General features: G+C 39.2%; 1 protein-coding gene across 1 annotated transcript in view; it reads right to left on the bottom strand.

Annotated features, from left to right (window-relative positions):
• The window catches only part of LOC124622251 (protein unc-13 homolog C), a gene marked incomplete at its 5' end in the record, with an annotated part of 692708 nt that overhangs the window by 473356 nt on the left and 200710 nt on the right, over positions 1-18642 (bottom strand). Inside the window, one exon of the mRNA XM_047147909.1 lies at positions 9368-9458. Coding sequence (XP_047003865.1) covers positions 9368-9458 — 91 coding nt within the window. The remainder of the gene's footprint in view (positions 1-9367; positions 9459-18642) is intronic.

Raw genomic sequence — 18642 nt, forward strand, 5'->3', positions numbered from 1 at the left:
TCAGTATACAACAGTGCACAGTAGAATTTTATTTCAGTGAATGTGCAGCTGAGAGGTGTCTCACATCTTTCCACTCTGTAACATCATCTTTATTGCACCTACTTATTTACTTCCTGTGATTTCAGTCTGTATTTTCTGAACTATTCCAGTTCCTAGTATCTGCAAACTCACCCAGTTTCCAAAATATCACAGTTTGCTATTCTTATGATCTTATTATCATTACCTTTAAACATGTACTACATATTTTAAGTTCTTCTACAGAAAGCTGTGTGTGTGTGTGTGTGTGTGTGTGTGTGTGTGTGTGTGTGTGTGTGTGTGTGTGATTGTCTGTACTCATTCTTCCATTTATACAATGGGAAATGACAGACAAACATCATTCTCTATCAAATCTGAAGCACTGGAAGTAGTGCTAGTATTGCTATTCCTCATCTTAAGACAAAAAAAAAAAATTCATTTTAATGCCCTAAAAGTCATTTACACTGTTGTGAATTTTCTCTACATAATTTACTGGCTTCTATAGAATAAAAATTTTTCTCTTTCATACATCAGATCACTTCTCATTTCAGTCATGGGAACTGTTTGTCAGTTGCAGCTCATTGTACTGCAGCTGACAAGTCTGTGCCTTATTACCAATGTTAGCTCTCTTACCAAAGACACTAATAATTTATGTAGTATTGAAACTTTCTCTGTAGATGAACAAGTCCCCGAGATATGTGTGTCCTATTTAAACTGGAAGAATGCTCATCCTAACATTAGACAGTCATACTTTCGGTATATAGTGCTTATTTAATCTGATATTATGCTACTACTGTGTCATAAGTCTTACCTGAAATAGTGGCCCCATGCTATTTAAGTATTTTCAATTCTTATGCAGCTCAAGTCTTCATAGCCAATAGCACCATAACTGTTAAAATGCTTATTACATGAAAATCAACTCACTGCACCAATAATATGTTCATGACAATTTTAAAATTTTACAAATTGACAACTGGTGCTTTTCTTCTTTTTCAAAGTGTTATAATACATAATTAATACTAACAAGTAAAGTATTTCACATTCGCATGAATATTAGCAATTCACAGATTACTCTTAAAAATACAATACCCAACTTAATGTAAAGTTCCACAACACAAACATATGCAACTACTATAAAAAATAGGAACAATAACAAAATTAATATAATTTCAATGGACTTTTGTGCATTTACTGGTACAGAAACAATAAAAACTTAACACAAAAAACTAATTAAAAGAAAGCAGCAAATATGTCACTACTTGGTAACTACAAACCAAATGTTCAAGGAAAGTTTTTGAGAAGAAGAATGTTAGTGTGTTGCAACTAAATATTTCTATATGTATAAAATGACATTAACATTAGCATTGTTAAAGTCTTCAATAATCAGTTTCAAAATTATCTGACATTCTTTATGCTCTAGAGTTTCAATGTACTTATAAATCAAATGTGTAACACTTACTGGATTTGACAAAAAGAACTACAAACATGCTGCATGCAGCTTTAATTAATCAGAATACACAAACAGAACACTCAGCTTGCAATTTTTGTCTGCATATCGATTATGCATGTACTCAACAGAGAAGGGATTCTTGGAAAAGGAAAGTGTGACTGAAGGTGGGAGACTAATAATGACTGCAATACATTTTGAAAATTAATTTTCGTTGCCAAAATCATGCATTTTTAATAGTATTGTTTATATGGGAATACAAACAGTAATAGTTTAGGTCTACACATGATAAATAAATAAATTGTGTTTACATATAAAAATATTATTCTTTTCTTCTCTTCCTGCCCTTCTCAATTGTGAATCTGTTATTTGTACATTGCTTTCTAACTTACCTACTGTTCTTGTTCTCTCTCCATCAGATTTCTACTTTTTCCATATTTTTTTCTCTTACCTAAACTTATACCTCTCATATTATTTTTCCCTCCGTTCTTATCTTTAGTTAATAAATAAGAAAATATTATGTTATTTCTTTGCAAGGAGAATTGGTAATCTAGCCATAGTACAAACTTACTTCATCACGACTTAATGTTCTAATTCAAAGTGGCATATATTGTTGCAATGCAGTGCAAGCATGAAAAGCATCCAGGAAAAGTTAAGACAGAAAATACCTTTACAGGAAGGTAAAACTTGCTGTTAACATCATTAATTTTACTGGCAATGACAATGAGAAAGGTGGGAAAGTGGTGTGACAGAGTCAGCGACAGAAGACACAAGAAAGTCATTGGTGTGCACATAATGGAAGGAGGGATATGATGCCAACTGCAGCAATATTCAAGTATCTGCCTTGAAACAAAACAAGTAAAATGCACACAATAAATATTTCATTGATGACATAAATAAATGTAGTATTAGACAACAATTTCTGTGATATTATGAACAAGACAATGAGAACTGTAACTGCAAAAATTTGACAGCTTTTGTCACAAAAGACTTCAAGGCTAGCAAAGAAACTTAGAAAAAACTGTTCCATTTAGGGGATTTGGTTTTAAACGGAGCCTAAGCAACATAACTAAAGTGGCCAGTGATATATTTATTTTTATACACACTACACTGTTAATAAATTTTGCATAATGACAATCTCTAATGAGTATTGTCAAAGAACAGTGCCAGAAAAAGATCCATTGTTGTGAACGCAAAGTTTAGTTTCATGGTCACTTCTCCTCTAAAGTGATGGACTATCAAATGGGACAGAAAAAAATTAAAAATAGGTAGAAACAAGGAAAGCTGAACATTTGGTCTTAATGAAGGAGCACCAACTTTTTCCTCTTTTTTCCACCAGCAAAATTTTTCAAGAAAATGGTTCCCTACCTGGCTTCCTTCATACCTTTTAGATCTAAATCCTATACTACTGGTCTGGGATCTTGCAAAGAATACTATCTGTAGTTGTAATTTGTCAAGTGCATCTCTCTCTCTCTACCCTAGCCAGTTTTTGAGTTTCGTTTGTTGAGTAACAGAAGATTGATCTGTCATTGTTGTTGATTGGAATCCTCATTCATATATCAAATAATTTATCAATAATAAAACACCTGAATGCATTAATTTACACTTAGATACTCTAAATAAAGTAAAAAAATTGTAAACTGTAAAGCTATGTTTACAATGAGGGATTTGTCGCGGAGATTTGTACCCGGCACAAGTCACGGAGAAAAGTATCTCGGCATTTTGTACTCGCGAATTAGTTCAGGGAGATGTGCTCGGCACAAGTAGCCAGGTAGAACGTTCTCACTGGCGATATGTAGCGAGTCAGTTTCGCGCAACATGGCATCTGGTGCAGAACTTTAATTTCTATGCGCTAGCGCTGTGCATCTAATTGTAAAACGGGAGAATAAAATTCGGAGAAAGGAATGTAGACGGTGGGTGCGTAATTTTCTCAGTAAATGGTGTTGTCATGGAGCTTACAGTTCAGTGATGCGTGACCTAAAACTTCAAGACAAACATGGTTTCAAAAATTTTGTTTCTATGTCTACGACGGACTTTTAAGTATTATTAAATATGACTGCCCAATACTACACATTAAAGGACACAAATTTTCGAGATGCTGTAACTCCTGCTGAACAGCTTGCCATTACATTATGCTTTTTAGCTGCTGGAGATTCGTATAGCTCGTTGATGTACATGCATTGGATTTCCAAATCCAAAATCATTCAAATAATACCAAAAATGTGTCAAGCTATAATAAAGGCACTTCAAGGAGAAATTAATGTAGGAACCGTTATCTTTATCTACCTTTTATTTAAATGAAAATTTAAAGTTAAAAAGCTACTACTACTTGACAACTTCAGTTATCTTCTGAAAAATATATACATTTTCGGAGTTCAATTCAGTTACTTCACTTGTACACCCAAATTCTTCGAGCTCTTCCATTTTTGCTTCGGAAATCAACTCTTGTATCTTTTTTTGTAAAATTGTTAAACGTTTATTGTTCCGTATTTCTCTCAGTTGACATTCAACATACACTCCTGGAAATGGAAAAAAGAACACATTGACACCGGTGTGTCAGACCCACCATACCTGCTCCGGACACTGCGAGAGGGCTGTACAAGCAATGATCACACGCACGGCACAGCGGACACACCAGGAACCGCGGTGTTGGCCGTCGAATGGCGCTAGCTGCGCAGCATTTGTGCACCGCCGCCGTCAGTGTCAGCCAGTTTGCCGTGGCATACGGAGCTCCATCGCAGTCTTTAACACTGGTAGCATGCCGCGACAGCGTGGACGTGAACCGTATGTGCAGTTGACGGACTTTGAGCGAGGGCGTATAGTGGGCATGCGGGAGGCCGGTTGGACGTACCGCCGAATTGCTCAACACGTGGGGCGTGAGGTCTCCACAGTACATCGATGTTGTCGCCAGTGGTCGGCGGAAGGTGCACGTGCCCGTCGACCTGGGACCGGACCGCAGCGACGCACGGATGCACGCCAAGACCGTAGGATCCTACGCAGTGCCGTAGGGGACCGCACCGCCACTTCCCAGCAAATTAGGGACACTGTTGCTCCTGGGGTATCGGCGAGGACCATACGCAACCGTCTGCATGAAGCTGGGCTACGGTCCCGCACACCGTTAGGCCGTCTTCCGCTCACGCCGCAACATCGTGCAGCCCGCCTCCAGTGGTGTCGCGACAGGCGTGAATGGAGGGACGAATGGAGACGTGTCGTCTTCAGCGATGAGAGTCGCTTCTGCCTTGGTGCCAATGATGGTCGTATGCGTGTTTGGCGCCGTGCAGGTGAGCGCCACAATCAGGACTGCATACGACCGAGGCACACAGGGCCAACACCCGGCGTCATGGTGTGGGGAGCGATCTCCTACACTGGCCGTACACCACTGGTGATCGTCGAGGGGACACTGAATAGTGCACGGTACATCCAAACCGTCATCGAACCCATCGTTCTACCATTCCTAGACCGGCAAGGGGACTTGCTGTTCCAACATGACAATGCACGTCCGCATGTATCCCGTGCCACCCAACGTCCTCTAGGTGGTGTAAGTCAACTACCCTGGCCAGCAAGATCTCCGGATCTGTCCCCCATTGAGCATGTTTGGGACTGGATGAAGCGTCGTCTCACGCGGTCTGCACGTCCAGCACAAACGCTGGTCCAACTGAGGCGCCAGGTGGAAATGGCATGGCAAGCCGTTCCACAGGACTACATCCAGCATCTCTACGATCGTCTCCATGGGAGAATAGCAGCCTGCATTGCTGCGAAAGGTGGATATACACTGTACTAGTGCCGACATTGTGCATGCTCTGTTGCCTGTGTCTATGTGCCTGTGGTTCTGTCAGTGTGATCATGTGATGTATCTGACCCCAGGAATGTGTCAATAAAGTTTCCCCTTCCTGGGACAATGAATTCACGGTGTTCTTATTTCAATTTCCAGGAGTGTATTTTGAAAACGACATGGACTTCTTGTCCTTTTTCCCTAGAATGCACTTGGTGCACTTGAGCACCTCGTATGCAGCATCATCTGATGTGTTTAAATTATCGCTGATACTTTTAGTCTTCTTTTGCGGTTGACTTGATGGGTCTGATTGTGTACTTGAGGTACTCTATTCTTTTCTGCAGGTACTCTGTTCCTCTTCCAGCGTTGTGTCCTCTTCACTTCTCTCTTCCGACGTACACTAAAATAAAAATATAAAAAAATGGGAAAACATTCTTCAGACTTTTTGTTTATTTTTTTCAGGTACCGAATTCTGAAGCACAGTGGGAGGAAATTGCACGAGAATTTGAAATCCCTGGAACAGCCCTCGCTGCATAGGGGCTTCAGATGGTAAACACGTACAAATAGTTAATCCTGCATATGCTGGAAGCAGTTATTATAACTACAAAGACACTTCCAGTATTGTTTTAATGGCATTAGTAGATGGCAACTACCAGTTTATTTATACAGATGTGGGAGTACAAGGACGTGTATCAGATGGATGTGTATTTAATCGTACAAGCTTCAACAAAGCCCTTCAAGCAGGTGCGCTGCATGTACCAGGAACGAAATCGCTGTCTGGAAGAACAGTGTCTACACTCTACGTAATTGTTGCTGATAATGCCTTCGCATTACAACAACACGTCATGAAGCCCTTCCCAGAGAGTCATAACAAAGGCTCAAAGAAAGAATATGTAATTACAGGCTCAGTAGAGCCCATCAAGTTGTAGAAAATGCCTTTGGCATATTATCATCAGTCTTTCATGTTCTACGAAAACCGATTCACCTTGGCCCCAGATAGCAAGTATTGTAACTTTGTGCTGCATTTATCTTCACAATTTCTTATGAAGAAATCGAGAAGCTCGCACAATTTATTCGCCGCCAGGCAGTTTCCATTATGAAAATATAGAATGAGGGACCATAGAACCTGGGAGATGTAGAGACCAACACCACTCACATCGCTACCAAGAACGTGTAGAAACGTTGCCGAAGATGCGAAGCAAGTGAGGAATGAATTTGTTACATATTTTGTCACCGACGAAGGACAAGTGCAGTGGCAATATTTGTTTGTTTAGTTCAGTGATGAATGTTAAATTCACAGAAAATGCTTTCTTTTTCAGTGCACAAGTGTAAAGAACACAATTACATTCCAGATTGTTATGTAAATAAATATTTTTGATACAAATAATGTAAAATAAATATGCTATAACTTACCTCAAACGTGGATAAACTCGTTCTTGGTTTGTTTATATCCTTTAGGAAGAGCAACAATTCGAAGGCATACCATTCTGATGAGCAAATCTCTTCTCTTCCAGGACCCAACGTTTTCAAAGAATTTATTGAATTCCCTGAGGAATTGTGACCCCACGTTATGTGATTTACTGTCCATCTCCTTATCGGAAACGTCGAATAAACACGCAAGGTCATGAATTAAATCTCATTTAGCGTTTCTGGTTTTGTAATTGCGGGATGTGGGATCCCACAACGAATGCCATTCGCGAAATTCTTCAATAACTTTCAGAGTACTATTTTTCGTTCACTTTGCCTTTGCAAATTGAGATTTAAGGACTGATACAGGATACTACAAAAACCTAACCTCCTTGTACACACAACTGATTACTTGTACCCAAGATGCAACGCAACGAGTCTGCCTGTGAACTGTGTACACAGTAGAAAATGTATCTGGGTTTTGTGCTGTGTTTTGGATCAGCGAGCGGATACAGGCGCATGTGCCAGAACGGAGTATTTCTTGGAATTCTGGCGACGATATTGCAGGCACATGTCGCACGAACTTGCGAATTGTGCTACACCTCATCGGCTACATGTCCCGGGCACAAATCTCCGCAACAAATCCATCAGTGTAAATGTAGCTTAAGACTTGCCCACACTGTTTCCTTAACATTTGCTCCTGTGTCATGTAACACAAACATCACTAACAAGTTGCATGATACAAACAACAGTTTTATGTATCAGTTTCTGGTAACTCTTCATCGTAAGTGATGGAGAGGAGTCATAAAATTATGAACTGTGTACAGAAGTAGAAGTACTACGTAATACCCTAATGGCTGGAATGAGGAGCTCCAAGTGAAATGGCAAATTAGGTAAAAAGTTCATTACACTATATAATATTTAAAATAAACCAGGAGAAATGAGAATTGCTTGTTATCTGAAATGATTTCTAAATACTATAAACTTCTATCATAACAGTTTTTACAAAAGAATTAACTGAGAATCACCCGAATACCTTACTCCTGCAGTCTGTCACATCTACAGATATGAAACAGAATCGTAATTGAAGTCTTGTGATCTTTCCATTTTTACTGAAGTACACTGAATATAAAAGGCGTTTAACTGTGCATAACACAAAGTTGTAATAGGTTATTTGAGTTCAGTCTACGAACAATAGGGTTACTTTACAATCGCTGTTGTCATGGACTGGAGGAAAACTACTAGCAAACAGCAAGACGACAAATATGTCACAAGTACTAAGGGTTGAACAAACTACATGATTAGTGGTAATCTATTTTAGCATGCAACTGGTGAACATCCTCTTATTACATTACACGTTGATTAATCTTCACTCAATGGAAGCACATTGGAAATTTTCCAGAGATATTACAACCAAACACACATTCAAATGTGAAACATGCAGTTCTAATGAGTAAGACTTTTCTAGTCAATACCTTGAGAACCTGCAGAAGATTGTAGCATAAAAAAGATATAATATTATTTTAGTTTTTGTCCAGTTAGTTTTCAAACATATAGAATAACTAGTCAAATTATGTGACTTGGTACTGTCAAAATAAGACGTTGAGAGAATGATCATAGAAATTATTGCGAATTACAATGATATGACTGCAGTTGTGTGATGCTACCTTCCGAATACATACTTTATCCATTAACAAAGTCTATTTTTTTACAGTTAGACAACCAAAATTAAGACTAACATTCTTCAGTAATTTTTGTTTGTTTTATACCTGTACATGTGCCTCAATTTAACATAAAGTTTGTAACAAAATAATGTGATGATTGCAGTGGCAGATCACTTCTTTTTTCCCCTGAGTTTTATAAAGCAATGGGTGCCTTATAAGGCATATCACAATTAATCATAATCATTCTCGAGCTTTAATTGCCTTCCTATCCTTCATATATTTCTGTGTATTCTGAACATGGCTTAATAGGCACTGACAATTTCATTATACATGTAGACTTCACCTAAATGAGATTTTTAGAAAACATTAACTAAAATGAACAGTAAAATAGTTTGGTCAACATAGGCATCGCATAATGAACCATGAAAGTGTAATTTGCAATAGATGAGGGAAATTAAGGTGACAAAAAAATTACCCATAGATGCTAAATATACTTGCAAGATCCTTTCCGGTAGAAATAAAAAGTGTTCAGTTATCTAAGTTCATTTTTGGATTCAGTGTACTGAGTGGTAAAGGGAGACTTTCTTCAAAATGTTGTTCTGTAACTTATATGGGACATCCAAAATGATCTCTAAAGGCTTACGGACTTAAAAGCTGATGTTCTACAATGGGTATGCATGTGGTAATAGAAATGTCTGTTACATTAAGAGTAGCTGATTATTAATTACTTATTAGTTACTGACTTGAGAAAAGGAAACACAATTTTCTTGGAATTTACTGATTTTATTAAATCAATTTTGGAAATTACTAAAAGACAAAATAATTGGTAGCACAGATATTCCTAAAGTTTAAAATGGTACTCAGATCAGATGAATCATAGTAGATTCTAAAAATGCAAAATTCTAAGAAATTTCATTAGTAATGAAAATCTGGTTTCAAATTGTGAGAGGAGACGGCGACATTATGAAGCATAAAGATTTTAATCTCAATTACTATATAATACTTTCAAACCTTAATAATTAATACATAAAATAACAGAAAAGAGTGTGATTTGAAACTTACAAGTTCTGAGACAAGTGGTATGGACTTCCGCCGGGGTCGAATGTCCGGCATACTGTCGATGTTACTGTAGAATGTGTTATCTCCAGGATGGCTGCACAAAAATTACAAAATCATCATTTCCCTCAAATGAATAACCTATTCTACATGTGAGAATTAAAAATCTGAATTGACTTCAGTTTTCAGATATCTTAACACCAAAGCCATTCTGTCATCTGTTACATACACAACAGGGTCAGTGTCCAGTAGTTGGCACATCATACCGTGTTTATCTTATTACACACACAATGTTTACAGGTAAAATAGAAAAGCTTTGGTGTCATACAAAGTTTAAAACAAGAGATCTCTATACTGGATGACGCAAGAAAGCAAAACTGGTGTCTAAGGTTGAACAAATGGAAAGGTCATTACATGAAGCACTATCTCCAATAGCACAAGGATAATAACGAATTATCCTTGTAATTACTTTTACTTTAATAGACTTCAGGAAATAGCAGAAAACCTTAATGTCAATCACCTGAGGGTGATATGAACTTCACTCCTTCTGAATATGAGTTTGGTGCCTTAAACACTGGACAACTTAACTCATTTATTGTGGACAAACAGGTTTCTTATCCTCTTGTGGCCTTTTTGATGTTTCTGTAAACCATGTCCAACAGATGCTGAAATATTTCATTGAAGCACACCATGAGTGGTTCCTTTCCCCAGTCTCCACCCAGTACTTTACCTATGTGTGTGTGTGTGTGTGTGTGTGTGTGTGTGAGCGAGAGAGAGAGAGAGAGAGAGAGAGAGAGAGAGAGAGAGAGACTCCCATAAACCCCCTTCCCGGCCCCCCGCCCCCTCCCCCCCCCCCCCCCCCACACGCACAGACATACACACACAGACAGACACACTAATGACATCCCCACAATCACGTCAACACTGACAGATCACAAGCAGTTTCTGTACCACTCAGATGAGGTACTCAGTCAAGAGAAGGGAAGGCGTTTGCTGTAAGAATGGTAGCGAAAAACTGGGAGGCAGATGAGGTTGACACACGTATCTCTCAGGAGCAGTTACAATCACATAACTGAATGGATGGAATACACAGGAGAGCGTCCAGTCATTTTACACTCCTGGAAATGGAAAAAAGAACACATTGACACCGGTGTGTCAGACCCACCATACTTGCTCCGGACACTGCGAGAGGGCTGTACAAGCAATGATCACACGCACGGCACAGCGGACACACCAGGAACCGCGGTGTTGGCCGTCGAATGGCGCTAGCTGCGCAGCATTTGTGCACCGCCGCCGTCAGTGTCAGCCAGTTTGCCGTGGCATACGGAGCTCCATCACAGTCTTTAACACTGGTAGCATGCCGCGACAGCATGGACGTGAACCGTATGTGCAGTTGACGGACTTTGAGCGAGGGCATATAGTGGGCATGCGGGAGGCTGGGTGGACGTACCGCCGAATTGCTCAACACGTGGGGCGTGAGGTCTCCACAGTACATCGATGTTGTCGCCAGTGGTCGGCGGAAGGTGCACGTGCCCGTCGACCTGGGACCGGACCGCAGCGACGCACGGATGCACGCCAAGACCGTAGGATCCTACGCAGTGCCGTAGGGGACCGCACCGCCACTTCCCAGCAAATTAGGGACACTGTTGCTCCTGGGGTATCGGCGAGGACCATACGCAACCGTCTGCATGAAGCTGGGCTACGGTCCCGCACACCGTTAGGCTGTCTTCCACTCACGCCCCAACATCGTGCAGCCCGCCTCCAGTGGTGTCGCGACAGGCGTGAATGGAGGGACGAATGGAGACGTGTCGTCTTCAGCGATGAGAGTCGCTTCTGCCTTGGTGCTAATGATGGTCGTATGCGTGTTTGGCGCCGTGCAGGTGAGCGCCACAATCAGGACTGCATACGACCGAGGCACACAGGGCCAACACCAGGCATCATGGTGTGGGGAGCGATCTCCTACACTGGCCTTACACCACTGGTGATCATCGAGGGGACACTGAATAGTGCACGGTACATCCAAACCGTCATCGAACCCATCGTTCTACCATTCCTAGACTGGCAAGGGAACTTGCTGTTCCAACAGGACAATGCACGTCCGCATGTATCCCGTGCCACCCAACGTGCTCTAGAAGGTGTAAGTCAACTACCCTGGCCAGCAAGATTTCCGGATCTGTCCCCCATTGAGCATGTTTGGGACTGGATGAAGCGTCGTCTCACGCGGTCTGCACATCCAGCACGAACGCTGGTCCAACTGAGGCGCCAGGTGGAAATGGCATGGCAAGCCGTTCCACAGGACTACATCCAGCATCTCTACGATCGTCTCCATGGGAGAATAGCAGCCTGCATTGCTGCGAAAGGTGGATGTACACTGTACTAGTGCCGACGTTGTGCATGCTCTGTTGCCTGTGTCTATGTGTCTGTGGTTCTGTCAGTGTGATCATGTGATGTATCTGATCCCAGGAATGTGTCAATAAAGTTTCCCCTTCCTGGGACAATGAATTCACGGTGTTCTTATTTCAATTTCCAGGAGTGTATAAACCATTCCTCCTCTGTCCTGGCACTGCATTATCTCCCCCCCCCCCCCAAATGACCACTTCCCTCTCTCTCACACGTACGCGAAATCAAAGCTCACTAACTCCACTCCATCAGTATTGTTTTTATCATATTTAATCATCCTTTTGACAGTGCTGTTGACAGCCATATTTCTCCCCCTCTTCTGTCTCCCAGCACTTACATAGCTTCTCCTTTCTCCCACACATCTTTCCCTACCTAGCTGACATAGTTCTATACTCTCCTACCTTACCCAGCAATCCATGCAAGTCATCTCGTAGAGGTGTGGGCGTGTGTGTGTGTGTGTGTGTGTGTGTGTGTGTGTGTGTGTGTGTGTGTATGTGTGTGTGTCAAAAAAGCACCAAAGGTCAAAAGGTAGTGTTATTTAGTTCCGTGTGTCAATGAGCCACACATATGTCTTCAGTAGGCATGTTCACCAATGTCACGTAAGGTAATAGTACGGTACTTCATTATAGTTAGAGTGTTAGTTCTGTTTCCATATAAGTTTGCAAATACACTGCAATAATGTGAAATCAGTCAGTTTATAGCATCCTATATCACATTATTGATTTTTATTTTATGTACAAGCTAAAGCTCGCCATTTGTAAATTAACATGTAGTGCAAAATGCTTCAGTTTAACAACAATGCGAAGTGCAAAATGCTTTACTTCAACAACAATAAGTGTGTTATCCTTTCATACTCTGTACAAGTTCGTAAATATGAATGCACACGTTGCCTGACAAAGACAGCTAATGTTAAATCCAGGAAATAACTTATGGGTAGCATATGATTGGATCAAACAACGTGATGAAAACTTGTCAACATTGTCTGTAGGCTGCATTCTGTTCTTGTGCAAACACTTAGAGCACGGTGCCCGTACGCCATACGGGCGCGGCCGCCCTGACGTTGGCGACGGCGCCCGTATACGGTACGGGCGAGCCTTTATTTGGCTCCGTAAGCGCGTTTAGCGCGTCTCCGAAGCAGTTTCGCCAACTAATGTGAAGGTATTTCATTCTTCTTGCGCAAGAGGCAAGCACTTATCGGCTATTTCATCCTGCGAGCGGCTGTGATCACTGGAAAGACGAAGTTACCTGCCGTTCATTCACAGGTGTTTACGATTGTGAAAATATCGCGCAGCGAATTGACGGAGACAGAGATCTTAGATATTCTTTATGGAGATGCAGGATCTGAAATTGACGATTCTGACAAAGAGGAATCGTACTCTCCAGGCGAGAGTACAAGTGATGATTCAGGTATGTATATATCTCAATTGCTCGTAAAGTGAAGAGTTCATTACCGCATTTTGAGTAATGTTCATTACTTCACTTGCATTTAGTACCTTTTAGTACCAATCTTAGCATTATTTTCTTCTATGCAGACAATGGTACAGACCATCAGTCACCATCTGTGGTACCTGGTCGTGTGTGGCTCACTGAGCACAAAGAGCAAGATTGGTCGGAACCAGACGATCAGCCAGCACTGCCGGATTTCCAGGAGGTGGTTGGAGGAGCATCGCATTTTTCAGATGCCAATGAGGAGCTTCAATATTTTAGTTATTTCTTTGATGACGACCTTATTCAGATCATCAAAAGTGAAACGAATCTGTACGCTGGTAACGTTATTACGACAATGAAACGCAAAGGTAGCCTGAAAAGAAACTCTGTTTGGCGTAAGTGGTCGGCAGTAAAATTGCAAGAGATTTAGTGAAGTATTATTTTGCATATGTGCGTCGTCAAATTGCCGAAAATCAGTGATTATTGGTCAACAAACCCGTTTCCTCAGACTGGATTTGTGAGTAAATTGTGGAGTCGCGATCGATTTTTCGCTACATTGTCGATGTTACACTTGAATGACAATGCTATGTTCATCAGCAGAGGCGAAGAAAAGGACGAGCCACTTAACAAAGTCAGGCCTTTGTTTGATTTTTTTTGTGAATAAACCAAAATTAGTTTTCGTCCAGTCATGAATCTGACAATAGATGAGGCAATGTGTCCGTTTCGTGATAGAACAAGCTTCAGGGTATACATGAAAAACAAACCCAATAAATATGGAATAAAATTGTATGCTCTCTGCGATTCATCAACTGGTTATATGCTAAACTGTGATGTATATACAGGCTCTGCAGGCAGTGTTGACAATAGTATCCAGGGCCTTGTAAAAAGGTTGTGTTCACAGTAGTTTGGCAAAGGACATTGCATTTATATGGATAGATACTACACCAGTCCATCTCTTTTGGACATGTTGTGGGAAAATAAAGCTCTTGGAGTGGGAACTGTACTGAAAAACTGGAAAGGTTTGCGACGAATATTCAGAACATTAAAATTAAAAAAAAGATAGTTTTACAAAGGAAACTCCATCTCTTGGCAGTGAAGTGGAAGTCAAAACGAGACTTTTTTGTCTTTCCACAAAGCATAAGTCTAACAGCACTAGTATTAAAGTGAGGACCAAAGGTGGAATAGCAGAAATTGTAAAGCCAACCGTTATTATTGATTACAATAAGAATAAAGCTAGGGTTGACAAAGCAGATCAATGCTCCAGCTATTATCCGTTTGCCCGAAAAACTTTGAAGTGGTGGTAAAAGCTGTTTTCCACTTGTTTATCGTGTCAACTGTCAACAGTTTTATTTTATATAAGGAGAACACTAGGAAGAATGTATCCCTAGTAGACTTTATTCACAGAGTGGGGAAGAAATTGGCCCAGAAGGACGGAAATATTTTTCAGCAACAAGCCGCTTCATCCTCACAAATTGAGAGGACATTTGCAAGACACTTTCCAGAGAAGGTCCCACCCACTGCAAACAAGGTGAATGCTACTAGGTATTGTAAAGTATGTTCAGACAGGGGGAAGAAAGAGACTGGAAAGCGCATCAGGAAGGAAAGTAGATGGTGGTGCAAGGACTGTGGCTTTGGCCTTTGCGACCCACAGTGTTTCCAGGATTTTCACACAAAGGCTAACTACATCTGAACTATAAAATACTCTAGTTTACAGGCACCTGCAGTTAGACAGTCCAGTGATAATTTCTTTTAAATTTAGATACAGTAATAATGGCATTACTCAAGAGAGAGATCATGTAAAACTTTTTTATCGACGATATTTTTGTGTTTTCTTCTTTAATTATTACAACCATTTGTATTTTATATCGTAAAATAAACTCACATTTATGTAAAGCTCTTACTTTTTCCTTTTAAATGACGCAAGAACCATATTCATATCCGTTTTCTGTTCTTTGCAATATAATTTCAAACATCCATTAAATATGCCAGTTCAGAACCAAGTGCCGGGTGTGAAGAGGGCAGTGTTGAAAGTGTTAACAACATGCTCCTTATGTGAAGACAAGAAAATGAAAATTCTGAGAAATATTCAAGGAAATTGGAAAATCATACCCAATTAGCCATTCTTTCTACGATTAATTTTATGTTGGTTTATGTCTATGTTCACGAGTGGCAAACTCTGCTAATATTCTAGTTTATAGTAAAATTACCCATTATTCCCACAGTGTGAAAATAAATACTTTGCTTGTACAATTATGTATTCTGAAGTACACACAAGCAGTATATACATTCAAGTACAGGAAAAGCAGTAGATATTTCTGAATACTTATTAGTGTCTAAGGTATTTCTTTTGAACAGTTTTAAGTACAAAATGAGTAAAACACATTACAAGCGTAAAAATCATATAGTAAACTATTATTACAACGCATTTAATAGCGTAGTTTGCAAATACAACTTTTCATTTCTACCACTTTTCCTTGAATAAATCTGTAGACTCATTTCACAGCACCAGAGTTAATCTTCATCCTGACGCTATAGTGTACGTATATTTGACAGGGGGAACTAAAATTAAAAAGCACTCAATTAACAGCTTTTATGGTTCCATTACATTTGTATGATACTGTACTATTAATTCACAAGGCACTATACAAAACGTGCAATTGGTAGAGTCTGTGATATAGATTATTCAGAGACATTACTGGAAACTATGTAAGACACACATAAACCACAAATCAGAAAAAAAGCTGCTGTACCTGATGGACTGTGTCAATGTTCCAAAAAGCAAGTGTCTTGTTGACACTTTTGTCAAATTAAGTGGAAGCAACATTACACACAGGAGTTTCCTGCAGTTCTTATGTATTTAACAGATATGGTACTGGTATCTACCGTATACTCAATGGCATCTGCTATATGCATGACAGAACAGTGCTGCCATCAGTACATCTAGAAGATGTCAAGTTTTAGCATTTGATGTGGTCTTTTAATCAAGCTTCTGAAAGCTACAAGGATAGTATAACAGCAAACAAATGAAGACTACATGCAATGAATTTCTGATCATGTTTTACACAGGACGAAGTACTGAGACCACTACTACTTACAGAACATGGAAAGAACGCTAATAATTACTAAATCGAACCTTATAAGGGTTCGTATATAATACCAATAGTTACATTTTCTACAAGTGAGATAATTTAGGGTGCCAGAGACAAAACATAAAATTATCCTCTATGGTTAAAAGCGTTAATTTGCAACTTTTTCTCGCAGATTTGTTACCTCTGACGAGCAACAGTGTAGTCTCTCATACATTCAAAATAAGTGATCCTTACAAATAAAAGTAATCTTTACACACAACTAATCTGTCGATAGTAAGGCTTTATTGCTATTGTTCCAGAAGTGTCAGAGACTCCCTGCAATGTAATTATAATATACATGTACTGTAACTTTCTTTGATCATCTGACCTCTCTCAAGTTGTTCGTTTCTTGAATAGAATTAGGAAACGACGTAACTATCGTGCAGTGGAAGCTATATTGTACACATACATATACAGCTTGCATTCAATTTCCCTTTTTTCTCTAAATTGCAAATATGGATACTCATCACTGATATCAGGGACAAACACTTTCCCATCCATTCAACAATGCAGTCAAACGAGTACCTACATCGACTATGTTATGCAGCAAACCAATCAAAGCAAAATATTTGCCTTAATCGCACAAAAATATTTCATAAACTTCAAGGGTACCTTGGGAACTGGATAGTTACATGACTTTACTAGAGGAATTGTACCATCTCAAACAACCTCTACTTTACTGTATTGTATAGTATTGTATTGTATTGATCCAGGCAATCATAGTATTGTACAGTTGTACATATGATATTGGACAGGTCAAGACAGCATATTTACAAGTAATTTTTACAAATTGATTTTTACATTATTTTGTAGTGAGGAAATTATCTATCTTAAACAAAATACTCAATACAAATCACAGAATTGTACAGTTGTACATTTGATATTGGACAGGTCAAAAGAACATATTGGCAAGTAATTTTTAATAAATTGATTTTACATTATTTTGTAATGAGGAAATTATCTATCTTTAACAAAACAGTAAATACAAATGTTGTGCAGTAAAATACAAACAGCCAATACAAATGTAATAGTAAAATAATCTAGTATATTTCATAGACATGCACAGAATATAATAATACAGTATACTTCATAGACATGCACAGTATATAATTTTCAGACCTAATTGAACATTTATTATAAAATTGTTTGCAATTTTGACCCCTTTCAAAGAAATGATCAACTGCATGAAAGCATTGGTCAAAGAGGTACTTTTTTAACTTATGTGTGAAGGCTCTTGGTCTCTTTGTTGCTTTCATTTGGTAAATTATCATACATTTGTATCCCTACATTTATAACACTTTTTTGGTAGCAGGTAGTTCTGGAGGGAATCATATGTATGTCAGATTGCTGCCTTGTTGTATAGTTATGAATATCTCCATTGAATTTTAATGTGCAGTCATTGATTAACAGGTATGGCTTTACAAATGAGACGATATTATAAATGTAAGCAGAGGGCAGTGTCATAATGCCATTTGTTTTGAAATGTTGTCTACATGATTCATTATGTCTTAGGTTACATATTATGCATATCGGCTTTTTCTGCATTTTGAAAATATAACTACCTCCAGGCGAGTTCCCCCAAAATATGATTCCATAATGTAATGTAGAGTGGAAGTAAGCATAATATACATGTATGAGAACAGATTTTGTGACGGATTTTTTTAGTATTCTTAAAATGTAACACACAGTTGATAGTTTTTTTGAGATATAATTTGTGTGAGCCTCCCACTTAAGATTTTCTTCAAGCTGTATGCTAAGAAACTTGACAGAGCCCACACATGTAAGCTCTTGGTTATTTAGAATCACATTGGGCATTTCTTGTTTTTGGGATGAGAGTCTAAAGTTGATGTACTTTGTTTTATGTATATTTACAATCTGTTTGTTCTGGTTGAACCATTTGCTGAGTGACAACATATGCGGTTTAATTTTTTGGTTGTGGTCCTCTGTATCAGTACCTGTTATTAGTATACTCGTGTCTTTGGCAAACAGTGTGCTATGTCCTGTACCAAGCTTTGTGCTTATGTCATCAATGTATAGCAGAAACAGTATGGGTCCCAGGATTAAGCCCTGTGGCACGCCATATCTAATAGGCATTGTGTCAGAGGACTGTACAGTACATTGATGGGTGGTTGTATTCTTTTTTCCAAACGTAATTTCAACTTTTTGTAATCTGTTTGACAGGTAAGATTCCAACCATTTGTTTGCAATTCCTCTTATACCTTTATTTGCTAGCTTCTTAAGGAGAATAGTATGGTCAATTACATCAAAGGCTTTAGATAAATCTAAAAAGCTACCAGTAGAGATTTCCTTATTATCTAGTGCTTT

Source organism: Schistocerca americana, chromosome 7, assembly GCF_021461395.2.
Source record: "Schistocerca americana isolate TAMUIC-IGC-003095 chromosome 7, iqSchAmer2.1, whole genome shotgun sequence".
Classification (NCBI taxonomy): domain Eukaryota; kingdom Metazoa; phylum Arthropoda; class Insecta; order Orthoptera; family Acrididae; genus Schistocerca; species Schistocerca americana.